Source organism: Lethenteron reissneri, chromosome 26, assembly GCF_015708825.2.
Source record: "Lethenteron reissneri isolate LAM-NWPU_2019-01 chromosome 26, ASM1570882v1, whole genome shotgun sequence".
Lineage (NCBI taxonomy): Eukaryota > Metazoa > Chordata > Hyperoartia > Petromyzontiformes > Petromyzontidae > Lethenteron > Lethenteron reissneri.
In genome coordinates, this window is record NC_083804.1 from 24,637,737 (window position 1) to 24,656,724 (window position 18,988).

At 52.0% G+C, this 18,988-nt stretch overlaps 1 protein-coding gene across 1 annotated transcript in view; it reads right to left on the minus strand.

Annotated features, from left to right (window-relative positions):
- Positions 1-1,192: 1,192 nt before the first annotated feature.
- LOC133347921 (uncharacterized) overlaps positions 1,193-18,988 on the minus strand; it is a 29,658-nt gene continuing 11,862 nt past the window's right edge. Inside the window, exons 6-12 of the mRNA XM_061560671.1 lie at positions 12,465-12,672; positions 12,083-12,225; positions 11,831-11,963; positions 3,044-3,120; positions 2,313-2,391; positions 1,637-1,764; positions 1,193-1,296 (exon numbers count right to left, since the gene is read on the minus strand). Of these exons, the coding sequence (XP_061416655.1) occupies positions 1,198-1,296; positions 1,637-1,764; positions 2,313-2,391; positions 3,044-3,120; positions 11,831-11,963; positions 12,083-12,225; positions 12,465-12,672 (867 nt within the window). The 3' untranslated portion in view covers positions 1,193-1,197. The remainder of the gene's footprint in view (positions 1,297-1,636; positions 1,765-2,312; positions 2,392-3,043; positions 3,121-11,830; positions 11,964-12,082; positions 12,226-12,464; positions 12,673-18,988) is intronic.

Genomic DNA, 18,988 nt, shown 5'->3' on the forward strand with positions numbered 1-18,988 from the left:
GGTAAAGTCACGTAGGTAAAAAATTATAATTAAAATTAATATAAAAAAAAATCACGACGTTTCGATTGCAACACAAGCAATCATCATCAGGTATAAATGAAATAGCAACAAAAAATTCTAACCAGAAAAACTATAGACAGACATATAAGCAGACAGATATCACCAAGATACATAGAGAGAGAGTAACACAGGTATAGAGAGGGAGATCGTCTCTGTTGAGTGGCCTTAAATAGGCAGAGGGGGCGGGGGCAGAGAGATGGAGGGGGTTAGATAAAGAATTAACATGTCAATGAGTGCGGAAAACACGTAAAAAATTTACATGTCAATGAGTGCGGAAAACGCGTAGTAAAGTAAGCAAATTTGAACATTAGGAGAGAGGGAGAAAGAACACACTAAATTAAATAACCTAGCAAAATATCGAAATGTTATGTAATACAACACAGAGAGTCGGTCAACACACAATTAACGCATAGCCTGGTCGATTACGTATTTCAAAGATTGCTAAGTTAGAATTTAAGTGTGAAAATTCCTCGGCCAGTCATTCCCTCCCTTCTCTACGCTTGCAAAACGTGGACCCCCCTAATGGAGCATCTTTGCCGGTTGGAAACATTTAGGCTGGCCTACCTACGATCCATCCTGGGTTTAACCAAGTCCCATCGGTGAGCTCCTCCGACAGGCACGGCTGCGTTGACTGGGCCATGTAGCCCGCATGCCCAGCCACCGCATGCCTAAACAGCTTTTGTTCGGCGGGATCGAGGGGGCTAACCGGGCACTGGTACCAGCGGTGTCAAGATCGGCCTCAGTGGAGGAGGCTCGTGAAGGACGCTACTGCAGTTGGAGGCAGTCTCCCTCCAACAACAATGAAGGGCAGAGGAGTGACGCTCACAACAACGAGCGGAGCGCCGGGTGGATAAAGCACAGCAAGTTGGCACAGTAGGGGGCACAGGTGGTGCATCAGCCAGTCATCTCAGTCAGTCAACCTGTGGCATCTGGGTCTGCCCTGTGACCTGCCAGCGGGCGTTCGACACTTCATGTGGCCTCAAGGTGCACAAAGCCTGGCACAAGCATCGCGGTGACATCACCGCCACTTAGTGGCGAATGGCGGTTGTTCTTTGTGAGTGTGGTGAGTTTGAGAGCGTTGTTGTTCACTGTGTGGTGAATGTGTGGTAGTGCATCGTGAGCGGACATTGAACCTCATCAGTCCAGTTTCTCCACAGCATCCAGGAACTTGAGGAAGTCCTCCAGGCGGTGGAAGCCGCCCACTTCCCGTGCCACCATGGCGAAGAACTCCGGGGCCTGAGAACAGGAAGAGAAGATGTGAGACAAAGACATCGAGGAGGAGCTGGGTGAGGAGGTGAGGAGCTGGGTGAGGAGGTGAGGAGCCGCAGGGTTGGGGTCCCCACTGAGTCGTGGCGTCTGTGTCCATGAGCTTGCCACGTGGTGCTGTGTGTGGTGCCCCCACGTGGTGCTGTGTGTGGTGACCCCACGTGGTGCTGTGTGTGGTGACCCCACGTGGTGCTGTGTGTGGTGACCCCACGTGGTGCTGTGTGGTGTCCCCACGTGGTGCTGTGTGTGGTGACACCACGTGGTGCTGTGTGGTGACACCACGTCGTGTCCCCCGGTGTCCCTGTGCCACCTGCTGGCGGATCTCCAGGAGGGAGTGGAGGATGCGGCCGTCGATCTGCGTGAAGTTGGGGCAGTAGGCGCCCAGGCTGCTCTCCTCCAGCCAGGCCTGCACGTCACCCTCCTGCCACTTGGGGACGCCTGGGGACACGGCAAGCGGCGCACGCGGGGCAACAGACGTCGGCAACCATGGGAGACTCGGCGCCGAGCAACTTGGCCGTAAGCAACCCGACGCGAGCAAGACGAGCAACTTGACGGAGAATCCTGAACTAGAGGCTGGCCGAAACTGAATTTTTGGTTTCGGCCGAAATCAAAACCAGACCGAAAGTTAAAAATTGACTTTCGGCCGAAACCGAAAGTAAACTTTTCGGTTTCGGCCGAAACAGAAACAATGCTGAAAGAGGCCATATGCCAACTTTCGGCGCCGAAACTGAAAACGAATTTCGGTCGGCCTCTACCCTGAACTGCTATTACCAGGCTGCTGTTGCCTCGGGGCTGTTGTTTCTAGGCTGCTGTTGCCTAGAGGCTGCCGTTGCCTACGGGCTGCCGTTGCCTAGGGGCTGGCGTTGCCTAGGGGCTGCCGTCGCCTAGGGACTGCCGTTGCCTAGGGGCTGCCATTGCCTAGGGGATGCCGTTGCCTAGAGGCTGCCGTTACCTAGGGACTGCCGTTGCTTAGGGGCTGCTGTTACCTGCGAGCCGAGCCTGCACCTCCTTGGACCTGAAGGAGGAGCAGCATGAGATGAAGCCCTTGACGGCGCGGAGCACGACCTGAGGCACAGAGGGGGGGAGGGGGTTGCGTCACTGCACGAGCGTCGCCCTGCACGCTGGGGACACCGCTGGGATGTAGAGGGTGGTGTAGAGGAGGAGGTGTGGAGGAGGTGAGGAGGAGGTGTAGAGGAGGTAGTGTAGAGGAGGTGGTGTAGAGGAGGAGGTGTAGAGGAGGTGGTGTAGAGGAGGTGGTGTAGAGGAGGTGGTGTAGAGGAGGTGGTGTAGAGGAGGTGGTGTAGAGGAGGAGGTGTAGAGGAGGAGGTGGTGTAGAGGAGGAGCTGTAGAAGAGGAGGTGTAGAGGAGGAGGTGTGGAGGAGGTGGTGAGGAGGAGGAGGTGTAGAGGAGGTGTAGAGGAAGTGGTGTAGAGGAGGTGGTGTAGAGGAGGAGGTGGTGTAGAGGAGGAGGAGGTGTCGAGGAGGAGGTGTAGAAGAGGAGGTGGTGTAGAGGAGGAGGTGGTGTAGAGGAGTAGGTGGTGTAGAGGAGGAGATGTGGAGGTGGAGGTGTAGAGGAGGAGGTTTAGAGGTGGAGGTAGTGTAGAGGAGGAGGTGGTGTAGAGGAGGAGATGTAGAGGAGGATGTGTAGAGGAGGAGGAGTTGTAGAGGAGTAGGTGTAGAGGAGGAGGAGGTGTAGAGGAGGAGGTGGAGGTCCTCACGCTGCCCCAGGAGCCGGCCGCTCTCTTCCTCAGCTGGTTCTGGTTCGTGCTCCATATGGGGCAGTGCAGCTGTCCCTCTGTGACACACAAACACTCAGTCACACTCACCACTCACTCACTCACCACTCACAACTCACTCACTCCCTCACCACTCACTCACCACTCACTCACCACTCACTCACCATACACACACTCACCACTCACTCACTCACCATACAGTGGAGCTGTCCCGCTGAGAAACACAAACACTCAGAATCACACTCACCACTCACTCACCACTCACTCACCATACACACCATTCACTCACCACTCACTCACTCACCACTCACTCACTACTCACTACACACTCACCACTCACTCACCACTCACTCACTACTCACTACACACACTCCCCACTCACTCACCACTCACTATTTACACTCACTCACCACTCACTCACCATACACACCATTCACTCACCACTCACTCACTCACCACTGACTCACCACTCACTACACACTCACCACTCACTCACTACTCACTCACCACTCACTACACACACTCACCACTCACTCACCACTCACTATTTACACTCACCACTCACTCACCACTCACTCACTACACTCACTCACCACTCACTCACCATTCATTATACACACACTTACCACTCACTCAGCACTCACTCACTCACCACTCACTCACCATACACCCCCCACACTCACTCACCACTCACACACCACTCACTCAACACTCACTCACTACTCACTCACCACTCACTATTCACACTCACCACTTACTCACCACTCACTCACTACACTCACTCACCACTCACTCACCGTTCATTATAAACACATTCACCACTCACTCATCACTCACCCTACACACTCACACCACACTTACCACTAACACTCACTCACCACTCACTCACCACCCACTCACCACACACACTAACCACTCACTCACCACTCACCACTCACTCACCACTCACTCACTACACACTCACCAGTCACCATACTCACTCACCACTCACTACACACACTCACCACTCACTCACCACGCACTACACACTCACCACTCACCATACACACTCACTCACCATACACACCACTCACCATACACACACTCACCACTCACCAAAGACACGCTCACCACACATACACTCACCACTCACCAAAGACACGCTCACCACACACTCACCACTCATACTCCCCACACACACACTCACCACTCACTGACCACTCACCATACACGCACACACCACTCACCATACATACACTCACCACTCACCATACACACACTCACCACTCATCATACACACCACTCACCATACACACACTCACCATACACACTCACTACTGACTCACCACTCACAACTCACCACACACTCACCACTCACTATACACACTACTAACTCACCATACACACAACTCATTCACCACTCACTATATAAACTCACCACTCACTCACCACTCACTATACACACTACTAAATCACGATACACACTCACCACTCACTACATAAACTGACCACTCACACTCACTCACCACTCACCATGCACACCACTAACTCACCACACACTACTAACTAAGAGTTAACCGACGGTCGCCGATCGGTGGGATAGGCTCTGCCGCCTCGGTCATCAGCCAATCAAAGGGATGCGCCGAAGTTCAAGGGCGGAGCTCAAGGGCTCTTGTGGGTAACCAGCAAGAAGGTTCGTTAGGGGTGTGGCTTTAGGCGGGGCTTGGTGACGTACGTGAAGGGTTATAAGGGGAAGCCGGAAGGGGCTCGAGGTCAGTGTGTGGAGTGAGGGAGTGAGACCACGTCTCACGCCTCCGGAACGCCAGCGGCCACGTGGCGGGCCGGAGGCTTTCTCCTTGCGAGCTGCTTTTGAGCGGCGCGCAGGAGCGGGGAAGGTGTGAGCGAGCCGGCGCAAGCAACAACATCTAAACACGTGGAACGGTTAGTGGAGCCGTGTCAGAGTGAAGAGAACGCGGAGCTGTCCAGCTGTCGAGGAATAAATAATAAAGAAGACACAATTCACAGATTGTCGTCGCAGTGGTTTATTACAAGTGGTGTCAGAAGTGACTCTTGAAATTGGACGAAGCAGGCACTGTAGCAATGTCCAAGCATCTCAAGAAAAATAATCCACCTGCGCCGTTCTCGGACGACGATGATGACTCGCTCAACCAAGACCTGCCGACCCCGAGTGCCACGGACCCGGTTGCCGCAACCGCGGCTGGCTCGACCAAAGGGCCGGGCAAGGACATCGGTGTGGAGCCGTCTTCGTCTCCGGCCGTGGAAGACGGTTGGTGGCGGCTGGTAGAGCAGATCGACTCTCTCCAAGCTGTTCTGCTAAACCTCGTCACGCTAGTCGCTTCGTCTGCAGCGCCGGTGCCACCACGGGAAATGCTGCCGAGTGGAGACGAGCAGGGCTCCCGTCAGGGGGTCTCGGAGGGTCCTCTCTTGCAAAAGTCGACTGACATGGCAGTCTCGGAAGGGCTGCCCGCCATCATGACGACGGCGGGTGCCACGTGGCACGAATCCGCCATTTTGAGCGCGGTCGCGAGCGCGCCGTCCGATGTCGCCATTTTGTCCGAGCCGCATGGCGCACGCCTGGGGGAGGCGGCATCGCTCAATGATATCGGCGCGCGGCGCAGCCATCGCCTACCCAACATTAAAGAATTTGTCGCGGGCGGCGATTGGAATGCGTTTACTTGGCGGTTCGAATCCGCTTTCCGTTCAGTAAGGTGGACGGAGGAGGAGGCGTTGGACGCCTTACCTACACTGCTGGACGACGTCTCGTTGGCAGTGTTCCGATCGATTCCCTCGGAAAAGAAAAAGACGCTGAAAGACGCCGAGATAGCGGAAATTTACGAACCACCATCTGACGCTCAGAAGAAGTTTATGCATCGGCGCCGGGGGGCCAACCAGTCTCCACTCGCCTAATGCGGCGTGCTCGTGGCGCTCGCGATGGCCGCCCACCCCGACTCCACGGCCGACTTACTCGACCCTTTGATTCTAGCCAAGGTGCTGGAATTGTCTAAGGAAATGGGTATCTCGCTGGCGGTGTGCAGCCACGAGCCGTTGACATCCTGGTGGGCCGCCAGGTGCCTCGACGCAAAGATCAACTTGCGTCTGTGGGCGCAGATGGCCGCCTGGACGGGTGACCCCGCCAATGATGGAGAACCGATTGGCTGGGCGCCTTCTCGCGTCGTCCACATTCCAGATGATGATGGGGACGAGGATCTGGCCGCTGCCGCGCCTCGCTGGGTGCCGCGACGGGGGTCGATGGTGCGTCGGGAGGGTGCCCCGACACCGTGTGGGAATGCCGAGGGGGCCTCCCGAAGTGCTGGGACGACGTGCTTTAAGTGTGGCCGGATGGGCCACTTTGTGTGCGACTGTCTGAGTCGTCCCGATCCTCCTCCGCCTTCCGTGACTCCACCTTCGGAGTCGCCTCCATGATCGGACTGTATCCCTGGCCAGGCAAGTCGGCGCGCGTCGGACACCCGGCATGTACTGACACCGCATGCACTTCCGGCGCGCTAAATGTTCCTTCGGTTCGCGACGCTGGGGGTTCACCGCGTACGGTCACTCAGTGGAGGAGATTGGCGCGCCATATCGTCGCAGCCTCGGCGGGGTTCTCCACCGTACCGGGCACTATACAGGGGGTGGACGTTCGGATTTTGGTCGATACCGGGGCGTCGGCGACTATTATATCCGACGTCATCTTCCACCTCCTGTCTATCCCAGCTTCACGGGTGCGACTGGCTTTTGACGCGTGTATTGCTGCTAATGGGGGGAGTATGGGTATCATCGTACAGGTGGAGGTTCATATCGCCATTGGTAGTGTCGCCGCTTCAGGGACAGTTTTGATTTCACGATCATTAGCGGTGCCCTGCTTGTTGGGCACCGACTTCCTTCGTAGAATGCCCATCAAGATCCTTGTGGATCAAGGCCGATTGTAACTACCGGAAGGCCGGAAAATGTTTTTTTTTGCCATCACCACTGGGTCGCCCATTGCCGTGCCTTGCCGTGCAAGCGATTGCGGATGTCACGGTGGAAGTTCCACCTGGCGCACAAATGCTCATACCCTTATGTTATCGGAAACGGTTGGGGGAAGTTAACGCAGCAACTGGAATTCTGCTGTCCCTGTCTAAGTCCGTCTCCAAGAGTTTGTCTCTTGTCGCCACACAGACGATTGTCCGCGCCGGCCAGGCCCCGTTCTTACAGGTTCTGAACGGGGGCCCAGAAGGTGTAGTGGTCCTGGCCGGTGCGGTTTTGGCTCACGCCACCACCGCATTCACGGACTACGAGGGGAGTCGTCCACATGTTTTGGCCGTGGGGGCGAGCCACAATGCTAATTCCGACGATCGGTGGATCGCCGAGCTGTGCCGGGAAAATTCGTTGCTGTCCGGCCAGCAGCGTGATGCGCTGCGGGCGCTGCTGTCGGACTACGCCGACATCTTTAGCAGGAGCGATCTTGATCTGGGTCGTTCATTACTCTTATCCCATCACATAGATACCAGGGAAGCGAGTCCAATACGAATGAATCCGCACCGCATGAGTCCCGCGGAAAGGGACCATGTGCGTGAAGCGGTGGACGAAATGTTCGCTGCTGACATAATTTCGCCATCGAATAGCCCTTGGGGTGCTCCTGTCATGCTTGTTAAGAAGAAAGATGGCGACCTCCGGTTTTGTGTGGATTTTCGTAAATTAAATAAGGTGTCCGTGGCAGACGCGTACCCTCTGCCCCGGATGGACGATTCCCTGGATGATTTTTTGGGAGCGAAATTTTTTTCCACCCTCGATCTCTCGTCAGGATTTTGGCAGTTGCCTCTCGATGAGGCGTCAAAACCAAAGATGGCATTTCGTACGCCTCAGGGCCTATTTGAGTTTAACTGCCTTCCTATGGGTCTGAACGCTGCTCCCACCATGTTCCAGCGTTTGATGGAGCTGATGTTAGCAGGGCTGCAATGGGACACGTCTAATATACTTAGACGATATCATTGTGTTCAGTCGCACGTTCGAAGAACACCTTCAACGCTTGAAGGTTGTTTTCGATAAAATGCGGTCCGCTAATCTAAAATTCAAGCATAAGATGTGTCATCTTCTGCAATAATCCGTGCGTTACTTTGGTCACATTGTCAGTTCCGACGGTGTCGCCACGGACCCGGACAAAACCTCTTGCGTTCGTGACTAGCCGACCTCCACCTCCGTGGGGGAGGTACCTCGATTTGTCGGGTTCGCGTCCTACTACCGTCGCTTCGTTCCAAATTTTGCCACCATCGCTAGGCCTCTGCATGTCCTGACGGGGAAAAAATCTGAGGTTCAAATGGGAATCCGAGGATGAGCTGGCGTTTTGAACCCTCCGGGATCAGTTGACGTCCGTGCCGACACTTGATTATCTAGACTTTTCATTGCCCTTTATCCTGGACACTGATGCCAGTGATACGGGCATCGGCCCCGTATTGTCCCAGCGTAAAAATGGCGCAGAGAGGGTCGTGGCATATGGTAGCAGGGTTCTCTCTCCAGCGGAGACTCGTTACTGTGTTACGCGCAGAGAGCTTATGGCGATTGTGCATTTCGTTCGCCAATATCGGCCTTACTTGTATGGCAGACAATTTCTTGTACGCACTGACCATGCCGCCCTGCAATACTCGTTAAAGATTGAACAACCGTCTGGCCAGCTTTCGCGTTGGCTTGAAACGTTGCAGGAGTTCTCCTTTGAGATATGTTACCATAAAGGTACTCGCCAAGGTAATGCGGACGTGCTCTCCAGGTTGCCCAGGGGTTCCCCTTGTGCATGCGCGTCCGGCACTAACCGGTGCACGGTTCTTCCTCAGCCCCCTCAACCTGTCATGTCCGCGGGGGTGGACTCCACGGAACATGCGGAGCCGGGGCCGGCCGACGGTGCATTGAACCTGCCACGGTCGGTATGGATACGCGAGCAGCTGTTAGACAACTCGTTAGTTTCGCTGCGATGGCTCCAGCGCGGCCCCATGCAAGGACGGCTTCCGCCAGGCTGCCTTTCGGGAGGGCCTATTGATGTGGAAGGATGACCTGTTGGGCCATTGGCGTCTGGTAGTTCCCGTGACGCTTTGACACGAGCTGATTCGAGCACTGCACGCCGACAAGTTGTTGCACCTCGGCATGCAGAAGACATTACTTACGTTGCAAAGAGATTATTTTGGCCCGGCATGATGGCTCATATCGCCAAAGCCATCCATACATGTCCTGAATGTGCTCGGCGGAAACCTCCACACAAGAAATATATTCCACCCTTACAATCGATTAGGGTTACGCGCATTAATAAGCTTGTGGCTTTTGATATCCTCGGGCCGTTTCCTTCCACCAGGGGTAACAAATTCCTGCTGGTGGGGGTGGAGTATTTTTTGCGTTGGCCAATGGCTTGGGGCCTGCCCGATCAATTGGCGGCGTCCATTACGGATGCGTTTTTGAACGGTTATGTGATGGACAAGGGGGCTCCGGAATGGCTGCTCACAGACCAGGGTCGGAATTTTTCATCCAAATTACTACACGACGTATGTGACGCTTTGGGCACAAAGAAGATACGCACTTCACTCTACCATCCGCAAACGGACGGAATGGTGGAACGGCTGAACCGTACCTTGTCTGCCATGCTTTGTCACATGGTGAACGAAAAACAGGCCGATTGGGACCTTCACATTCCTAGCATACTGTCCGCCTACTGTATGGCCCCGCATTCCTCTACAGGTTACTCACCGTTCTTCCTCATGTACGGTCGGGAAAACGTGCCACCGATTTGCGTGCAACTAGGGGCGCCCGCTAAGGAACCAGTGCTGACCCTGCCGGAACACGTCCGCGATTCGATTCGCCGGGTCACAGAGGCACGGGAGGCACCGAGAATTGTTACGGCGAAGACCCAGGCCCGTAATGAACGGTGCGCTCGTCGATCGCGAAGCGAAATGCCATGGGCCGTAGGCGACCGGGCCTGGCTTCACTGTCCCCAGGTACCGGTGGGTACTTCTCCCAAATTACACAGGCCTTGGCAGGGGCCTGTTGATTTGATAGAGATACGCAGTCCTCAATGTGTGCATATACGGGCGGGTTCGCGCCGCTGGTACATCCACACTTTGCTGTTGAAACCCTTCTTTGCTCCGCGCGTTGATCCCTCATCCCCATTAACTACCCTGCCGGGGTCTGATGCGTCCGATGGGCCACCTCGGTTACCGGTGAATCCCCAGAAGGGGCCTGTTTTGCCTACAATAGACTCACAGGCCCTGAACGCCCCAGCTGCTGCCCCGCTCCAGCTGCCGCTTCCTCCGCGGCTGCAGACGCTGGACGTTCCACTCTTCTGCCTCCTGTTGTGTCGCAACCAGCAGAGCCTCGTGCCGCTGCTGGGGATGGACCGGCATCACTTACATGTTCCAAATCTGTTCCCTTTCGTTGAAAATTGTTCTGCCTTACCTTGCATAGTGCGTTCATATGCATCTTATCATTGTTGCTGTATTACGTTACGATTGTTCTTCTTACTTACCTTGCGTAGTGCTTTCATTAGGCACCTTGTTTTATTGTTGTTGCTGTTGCGTTGTGGCTCTCGTATTGCGTGCTACTTCGTTCCTAGCCGGGATGGCTAGCCTTTCACACCGGGGGGGGGGGGGTGATGTAATACAAGAGTTAACCGACGGTCGCTCGGTGGGATAGGCTCTCCGCCGCCTCGGCCATCAGCCAGTCAGAGGGATGTGCCGAAGTTCAAGGTGCCGAAGTTCAAGGGCGGAGCTCAAGGGCTCTTGTGGGTAACCAGCGAGAAGGTTCGTTAGGGGGCGTGGATGTAGGCGGGGCTTAGTGATGTACGTGAAGGGTTATAAGGGGATGCCGGAAGGGGCTCAAGGTCAGTGTGTGGAGTGAGGGAGCGAGACCACGTCTCACGCCTCCGGAACGCCAGCGGACACGTGGCGGGCCGGAGGCTTCCTCCTTGCGAGCCACCTGCCAGCGGCGCACAGGAACGGGGAAGGTGTGAGCGAGCCGGTGCGAGCGACAACATCTAAACGAGCGGAACGGGAGTGGAGCCGTGTCAGAGTGAAGAGAGCGCGGAGCTGTCCAGCTGTCAAGGAATAAATAATAAAGAAGACACAATTCACAGATCGTCGTTGCAGTGGTTTATTACACATACACTCACCAAAGACACAGTCCCCACTCACACTCACCACACACACTCACCACTCACACTCCACACTTATCACTCACTCTCCACACACTCACACTCCACACTCACACTCCACACTCACTGCACACATATGCGTAGTGTACAAATAATGTGTGTGTATATAGTATATGTAGTGTGTGTGTATATAGTGTATATATAGTAAATAAGGGAAATAAGGGAAATTTGTGAATGTGTGTCTGTTCGAAATGTTTAGCATACTTCCCAAAATGCAACAAACTTGAAATTTGGCATGGGTATCTTCCAGACTGTACACAATGCAAAACGTATAAATATCGACTTTTGTATTTTGGGGGGGGGGGCGCAATAATGGATATATTTTGTACGGCAAGTGAGTGGTGACGTCACATCCGTCATGTCACCCGCATGGAGCAGTCGAAACGCAGTGTGCCTGCTGACGTCACGCATCCCCCCCCCGCCCACTCTCCGCGTAGGTCGTGTATTAATCCAAGACAAAAATCCAAGTCTCGGGCGAAGCAGGGTAGTAAAGCTAGTAAGGGTATATATGTGTGTTTTTTTTATATATGTAGTGTGTGTGTGTACGTGTGGTGTATGTGACGTGCTGCTGAGCGTGCAGGGAGAGCCGCCCTCCTCCTCCTCACCCTGCCTCATCTGGGAGCAGGTGCCGGGGTCGCGGCTGAGTCTGCTGAGCGTCGTCACCGCGTGGCGCTTCTCCACGGAGCGGCCCTGCCTCAGGCTCTGCACCAGCGGAGCCACGGCGCCCGCCTCGTAGATCTGACGAGAGAAGCAGCCTGAGAAGCGCCACGGATTCACGACGCGGGCGGCGCCGTCTACCGACCCGCGACGACGTCCCGACGGGGAAGCGACGTGGGTGATGCGGTGCGAGTGCTCACCTTCCTGCGCACCGGCCAGCACACGGACAGCATGGCCAGAGATTCCAGCAGCCCCTCGCCCAGGTATAGGATCTCACCCGCCGACTTGTATCGGCCGTACACGTTGGGCCGACCGATGGTCTGGAGCAGCTCATTAGTGAAGTCTGTAACAAGACACGCAGAGACCATGACTCCTCAGCCCACCACGTGTCCCGTGTCACCTACACAGCCCACCACGTGTCCCGTGTCACCCACACCAACGCAGCCCAGCGGAAGCGCCTTCGCCGCTTGTTGCTGAGGTTCACGGCTCAAATCCAGCGGCCGCTCTGGTTATTACTGTGGTGTAATAACCAGAATAATATGCCCTGTCTACTTAACCGTTGTCTACTTAACAGTTGCTTACTCGTCTCTCCCAGGGGGTCGCAGTCACTCTCCTCCAGCACGTGGGCGATGACATGCATGGCAGACAACTTGAACTCCACGTCGTCCTTCTTGAGCAGCTCCTGCATCACGGGCACCGCGTTGCTCTGGCGGAAGCAGGTGCGGTTCTCTGGAACGCGGGAGAGGTTCGCTAGCAGAGTGACGGTGACCACCAGCAGGCTGCGTATGGCCTGGAGACACACGGGGAGAGACACGGGGTGAGACACACGGGGTGAGACACACGGGGAGAGAGAGACACGGGGTGAGACACACGGGGAGAGAGACACGGGGTGAGACACACGGGGTGAGAGACACGGGGAGAGAGACACGGGGTGAGACACACGGGGTGAGAGACACGGGGTGAGACACATGGGGAGACATCTGTTGTATATATAGGCTTTTTTCCAAAAATGTATATTAAGAATAATTCTGCCAATATTTTTTTTTTATAATTGATCGGGCCCAGCATGGGGCATGAAGGGGTGAGGCACACCCCACCCCTCACACCCAGCTGCCTTACCGCATTAAAAGCAACTCGAGGGAGGAGGTCATTAAACCATTAAATAACAAATTCGGGGCAAAGGAAGGTTAACGACGAACTGGGAAATCTCCAGGTTGTCAGATGACCATATGACACGACCTGCCCAAACGTTTTGGACAGTTCACAAACAAATCTCCAGAGCCGTAAAACACAGGCACATAGCAGGGACAAACGCACATTATAACTGGATGTTTTTTTTAATACGGTAGAAGTTCGAAGCTTGGCTATAAGAATTAGTCGACATTATAGACTGCAGTATTCCTTATTTTATTTTTATTATTATTCTTCTATCTACGCGACTTTACCGAAATAACCAAAGAATGAATTCTGGATAAACATAAACCAAATAATAATTATGAAGTATTAGACTGAGGGTCATCCAGAAGAATAAAAAAGGCGAAACAGGTCAATCACACATAACCAAGATAAATGTATCCCATTGAGAGAGAGCTTCCCAACCGCCTTTGTCTCCCAGCAGCACGGGATAGAAAACATTTGCATACGCATGCAGAGGGCATCTTCCCTTAAAAAGAAAAATCAAACACCATGAAGGAACTCCAAACCACGATGTAAACACTGCTACAGACATACCTTGAGTCACTTATAGAATCAGAACTACAAAAGTGGTACGGTATCAAGCTATAAGAGGTAAAATAATATTTTTTCCAAACGGTACAAGAGAAACGACTTCAAAGACCAACGCCCCTCTCTGTGAGAGAGAAGAAAATGTAACACCCCACCGCGAGGGAAGCGGGGGGGGGGGAATGCGACCGGACAGAGGGAACCCCTCCCTCCAGAGTGATTATTACAAAATAATAAACACCAAAGGGCAATTTGGGGCATCTGTGTTCCACGGATGAAAAGATGGCTTGAGGAGGGGGACAGAAACAAGGCCAGGGTGAGACTTAACAGATTTCTTAATAAATCAGGACATACACATACACACACACGTACCCCGGATGAACAACTGCCCCCACAGCAAAGAGCGAAATCAAAGAAAGTTCCGGTCCTTTGTGAGAAGGCGAGCCGAGGGGTGAGAATTTCACATAAAAACAGAGACACGACCCATTCATTGCCATTACTGCAAGCGACAGAAGGGTACTGCAAGCGGCAAGCTCAGGGGTGGGACTCTGCAAGCGACCAAGGATGGCGAGGCTTGCCGAGTAGCGAGATGTCACCGAGTACGAGTTCGGCGCGGACAGAATAAGAATCGCTCAAAGTTATTCTACACTGAGTGCCAGCTCCCACCCGGCAGCTGCACGATCAAGGAGAGAGAAAGAGTGACGAGCAACGACGAGCAATCAACCGGGAGAAAGGGCGGAAAGCGCCAAGCATCGACCAAGCCAGCATCGTAGAGGACCAGCTGCACGCGCAATCGTGCATCGCCAGAGAGCACTGAGCTGGAGAGAGAGCACAGCAGCGCCCCCAGCGCCACCGAGCAAGGGTGTCAGCTGCCAGCGGACAAGCGGTGAGCACTATCGTGCATCTTCAAAGACAAGCGTCGTGCCGACTCAACTCATCCAGCAGGGGAAAGAGCCTGACCAGCCGCCCGTGAGGAAGAGGAGAGCGCCGGCGAGAGCGCCGTGGGTTCGACCCACACACACCGACCAGCACCAGCTGGGAACCAAGACAAGAGTGAGGAACAGTGACCAGCAGACGAGCTGCGGGCGCTATCTGACGACGGAATCATCGCACACCGCCGACGGCGAGCGTCGTGCCGACTCTTCATCCAGCAGTGGACAAGCAGCCCCAGCTGCTGTCGAGCGAGAGAGAGCGAAGAAGCTGTTTGTATGCCCCTCCCCCACAATCACGCACTCACAACGCATCGCCCAGCGTCTGCTTAATGCAAATAATTAATCAAGGAGACAAAACCACCAACACACCCATAACGGGACTAATAATAAGAAGACCAATGATAAGAGTGCGTCAACTATTAGCTGATAATGAAGAACATTGCTGCCCATTGAGTTACGTGGATACGGTCGTTTGGAAGTATTTAAGTCGTTATTTTTGTTAATTGTAACTGTACCAATGAATTAATTGACAAACTAAACGTTTAGAAACCTACGTTACGAATCCACACACTCACAGGTAGACTATTGTGTTGAAATCTTTCTTTTGATCACAGAATCTTGCCCACGAATTTATTGAAGCCTTAGCCAATTGATAAGCATTTGCTTAAGCAGGCACACTGCCGCACACCATTGTTCCAAGACATTTTGTTAATTACATAATCTTACCAATGAATTCATTGATATCTACTTTTACCTTCGGGACGTGTTTCTTTATTGCCGTTCGTATGAATATCGTCACATTCATTTTGAAGGACTTTTTCCTATTGCCGTATATGCTCGCGTTACTGTGAGGAATTAATCGATTGTTCTGTTACCCAGTTTAACAAACGTAGCCATTGAGGGTTAAATGTACAGATCAATGAGGAGAACATCTCCAGGAGTACTGTGTTAACAATTCCAATCATAAGAGTTCACATATTAGAGTGTTATGTTTTTGTTTAGAGATTAAAGTTGCTTAACACAGAAGTGTCTGAGCGGTGCCTTCCTAAGTTCATGCGTAATAATCTTGATTATGAGAACTATATCCTGCGGTGAGATTTGAATTGACATAAACACACTAAAACATAATCAGTAAAGTTAAAGTGAAATTCATTGTATTATCCCGATTGATAATACGACCCGAGACAACAAGGCAGAGCCTAAATTATCATAACGGGATGCATTAGCATAATTGCATACATTTACATAACGTAATACAATAACACCTTCCTAATTAGCATAATTGAGGGGGCGTGTCAGACACGCCCCCCTCAGTGAGGACACGCCCCCCTCAGTGAGGACACGCCCCCTCAGTGAGGCAGCTATCTCAACTGCCTCACTGAGGGGGCGTGTCTTGAGCCCACGTAATTGACGCTCGCTCTCCCTCCACGTTAGGCAGCTCGAGCAAAAAAATTCCAGCGGCTGCGAAAATGGAAAACGTTATATCTAGCCTTAAACATTTCTCAAAATTTGACTTTCAATCAAAACAGGGATTGATAAACAATGGAAGACCAATGCCTGAGCTTGAGCACCTACTTCAAACGAAGGGACAGAAACTAACACGGTCGTTTCAAATGGAGTGGTACCAACTAAACGACTGGCGGCTGCTGCGTGGCAGTGCTACGAAGTAAATCGCCTTCACTGCTTCCCCTGCCTTCTGTTCTCCACTACCGACAACGTTTAGACTCACGCGGGATTTTGTGACTTCAAAAATCTACCAAGGAGCCTCAACAAACATGAAAAATCGAAAACTCACATTTAAAGCCAAATTGATTTAAAAACTTTTGGAGCTTCAAGGATAGATCTGGCTTTGAATGAACAGCGGAGATTAAACATCAGCATCCACAATGCTAAGGTAAAGGAAAACCGTGAAGTTATAAAAAGGACTTATTAATGCGACCTGCTTCCTAGCCAAACAGGAATCAGCATTTCGTCTTAACGATGAGAGCGCAAGCTCTTCTAATCGTGGCAACGATGTGGAGGAGCTATTACATGCTTTTGCTGAGAAAGATGAAAAGTTAGCGAGACATTTGGAGACATCCACTGTGTTGTCTGGCTTATCAAACAGAACACAGAACGATTTAATTGAAGCAGTCGGGGACGTAATTAGCAGTGATATCAAAGAGGAGATTGATGCAGCCCCATTGGTTGCGGTCCAAGTGGACGAGACAACGGCTGTCACAGACAAAGCCCAGGCCTCTGTGGTGTTGCGTTGTGTGGCTAGAAGTGAGGTGACCTGTGAGCTGGGGGAGGCGTTCTTGGGTTTTGATGTCAGTAATGACAAACACTGGCTATTGCTGATGATGTTTTATGAGTGTTGGGGAAATACAATTGCGTTGAAGAGCTGGGAGCTCAGACTTACGACGGAGCCTCTGTGATGGCATCAGATCTTAATAGGGTGCAGGCCAAGGTTACAGACAAGGTACCTGAAGCCACGGTCACCCATTGTTATGCACACAAATTGAACCTGGTGCTCTCGTATTCAGCAATATGTGCGCCTGAGTGTAAAAGATTTTTAAAACAGTTGAGGGACTTGCGACATTTTTCAATAAGTCGATCAAGCGCACCCACCTACTGGACGATGCTGTGAAGCGACGTTCACCAAGAGCAGCGCCCACGAGATGGAGCTCAGATTCTAGACTCGTTCAGACGATCAGCATGTACCAATCTGATCCGCGTGCCGTGTTCCAGATGATGAGCGAAAATCCCGATGGTTGGGACAATGACACCCTGATGATGGCCGCCGGATAGAATCTCTGGCTGTCAAAAGCATCAACCTGCTTCTTCATGGTGGCACACGAGGGCATTTTCAATGAACCCGATGTACTATTTCGTGTGCTGCAGAACAAAGTAATGGACATTGGATTCTGCTGTGCGCGAATCCGCGACACGATGGAAGTTGTGGGACGCCAGAGACAAGAGTTTGACAGTTTCTATGATCAATTGGAGCAAAAATGCATCACACTTGGCCTGACAGAGAATACCCAAAGTCAAGAGCTGATCAGAGATGATAGGAAAATAATGTTTTATAACATTATGGACAATATCAGTGTTCAAATGAAAGCTAGGTTTGATCAGTTCGGTGAGCTAACTTTCCTTGGTGTGGTTGATTGCACGAAATTTTATGAAATGTCATGACATTTCGATGACAACAAACTGCAGAGCCGATACAAATATGCAAGGTACTTTGACTTTGTTAGACTCATGGCTGACCTTATCGGATTGAATAGTTCACAAATGGTGAGGAACGAATTCAAATGACCCGGACAGATCCTCAGCTTTGTGGCCCAGAATGATCTGATGCAGATGGTTCCCAAGGCGACAAAGTCACTCAGCTGGTGCTCACTATGCCAGCTACAACAGCGGCCGCTAAAGTTCGTGGTTCTCTGCTTTGAAACGACTCAAAACACATAGTGGGAATTGGATTGACCAAGGACGACTTTCATCCCTGGCAATCATCTCTATTGAGACGGAGAGACTTTTATAACTAAAAGAGAATAAAGAGGACTTCTACAACAAAGTCACTGACATATTTGTCCTGAAGGAGTGGCGAATGGACTTCATCTGCAAGTCAAGGTAAGACCACGCAATATCTATTATCATTTGTATTGAATGAGTACGAATGGTGGAGCTGCATTCGCCTATAAAACGTGAATTGTTTATGTAACTCACCTGTGTGTGTGTGTTGTAAACAATGCCGAAGTGAAGTATGAAACATGCGGACGCCTCACCAACAGCCATTGTGCAACCTGCCAATTGAATGGTGAATTTTAGCTGCCTCTATCGCGTTCATTTGCGTGTAGATCTGGCTCTGATACCATGCAAAAAGATTTAACTACACATTTGGACCATCTTATTTGACAGACAACTATTCTTTAGTTACTGTACAGTTTACTGATAGACAGCCAGTTTTGTTTTATCATGTTTAGCTTCTTTTTCACACGCTGGTTTCCTGCTTTAAGTTTTACCCACCAAGCAACGTAGCAAGAGGCTGTTTCTTCCTGACCTGCTTTTTTGCTTTTACCATCTACATGGCAGGGGCTCGGTCCCATCAGCAGCAGCCGCACTTTAACAACTCTGGCACCCCCCCGCCCCCCTCTCAGCCAGTCTACATAACAAAGGCTCAGTCCTTTGTTATGTAGACTAGCCGTAGCTTCAGCCGCACCAACCTTATCATAATAATAAAAAAAACTCCTATCCAGGGGCCTCCTCCCCCCTCAACCAGTATATATACAAGGTTGGGTCTCTTGAAATTTCTCATTTACTTGATACAGCGAGCGTGCTGTGACGGTTCCACCTGAAGACGGAAGCTTGTGTTGCCTCCGAAACGTCGTGATTTTGAATTAACTTTATTAATTTTAATTTTTTTACCTACATGACTTTACCGAAAAAACGTAAGAGTATGAATCCTTG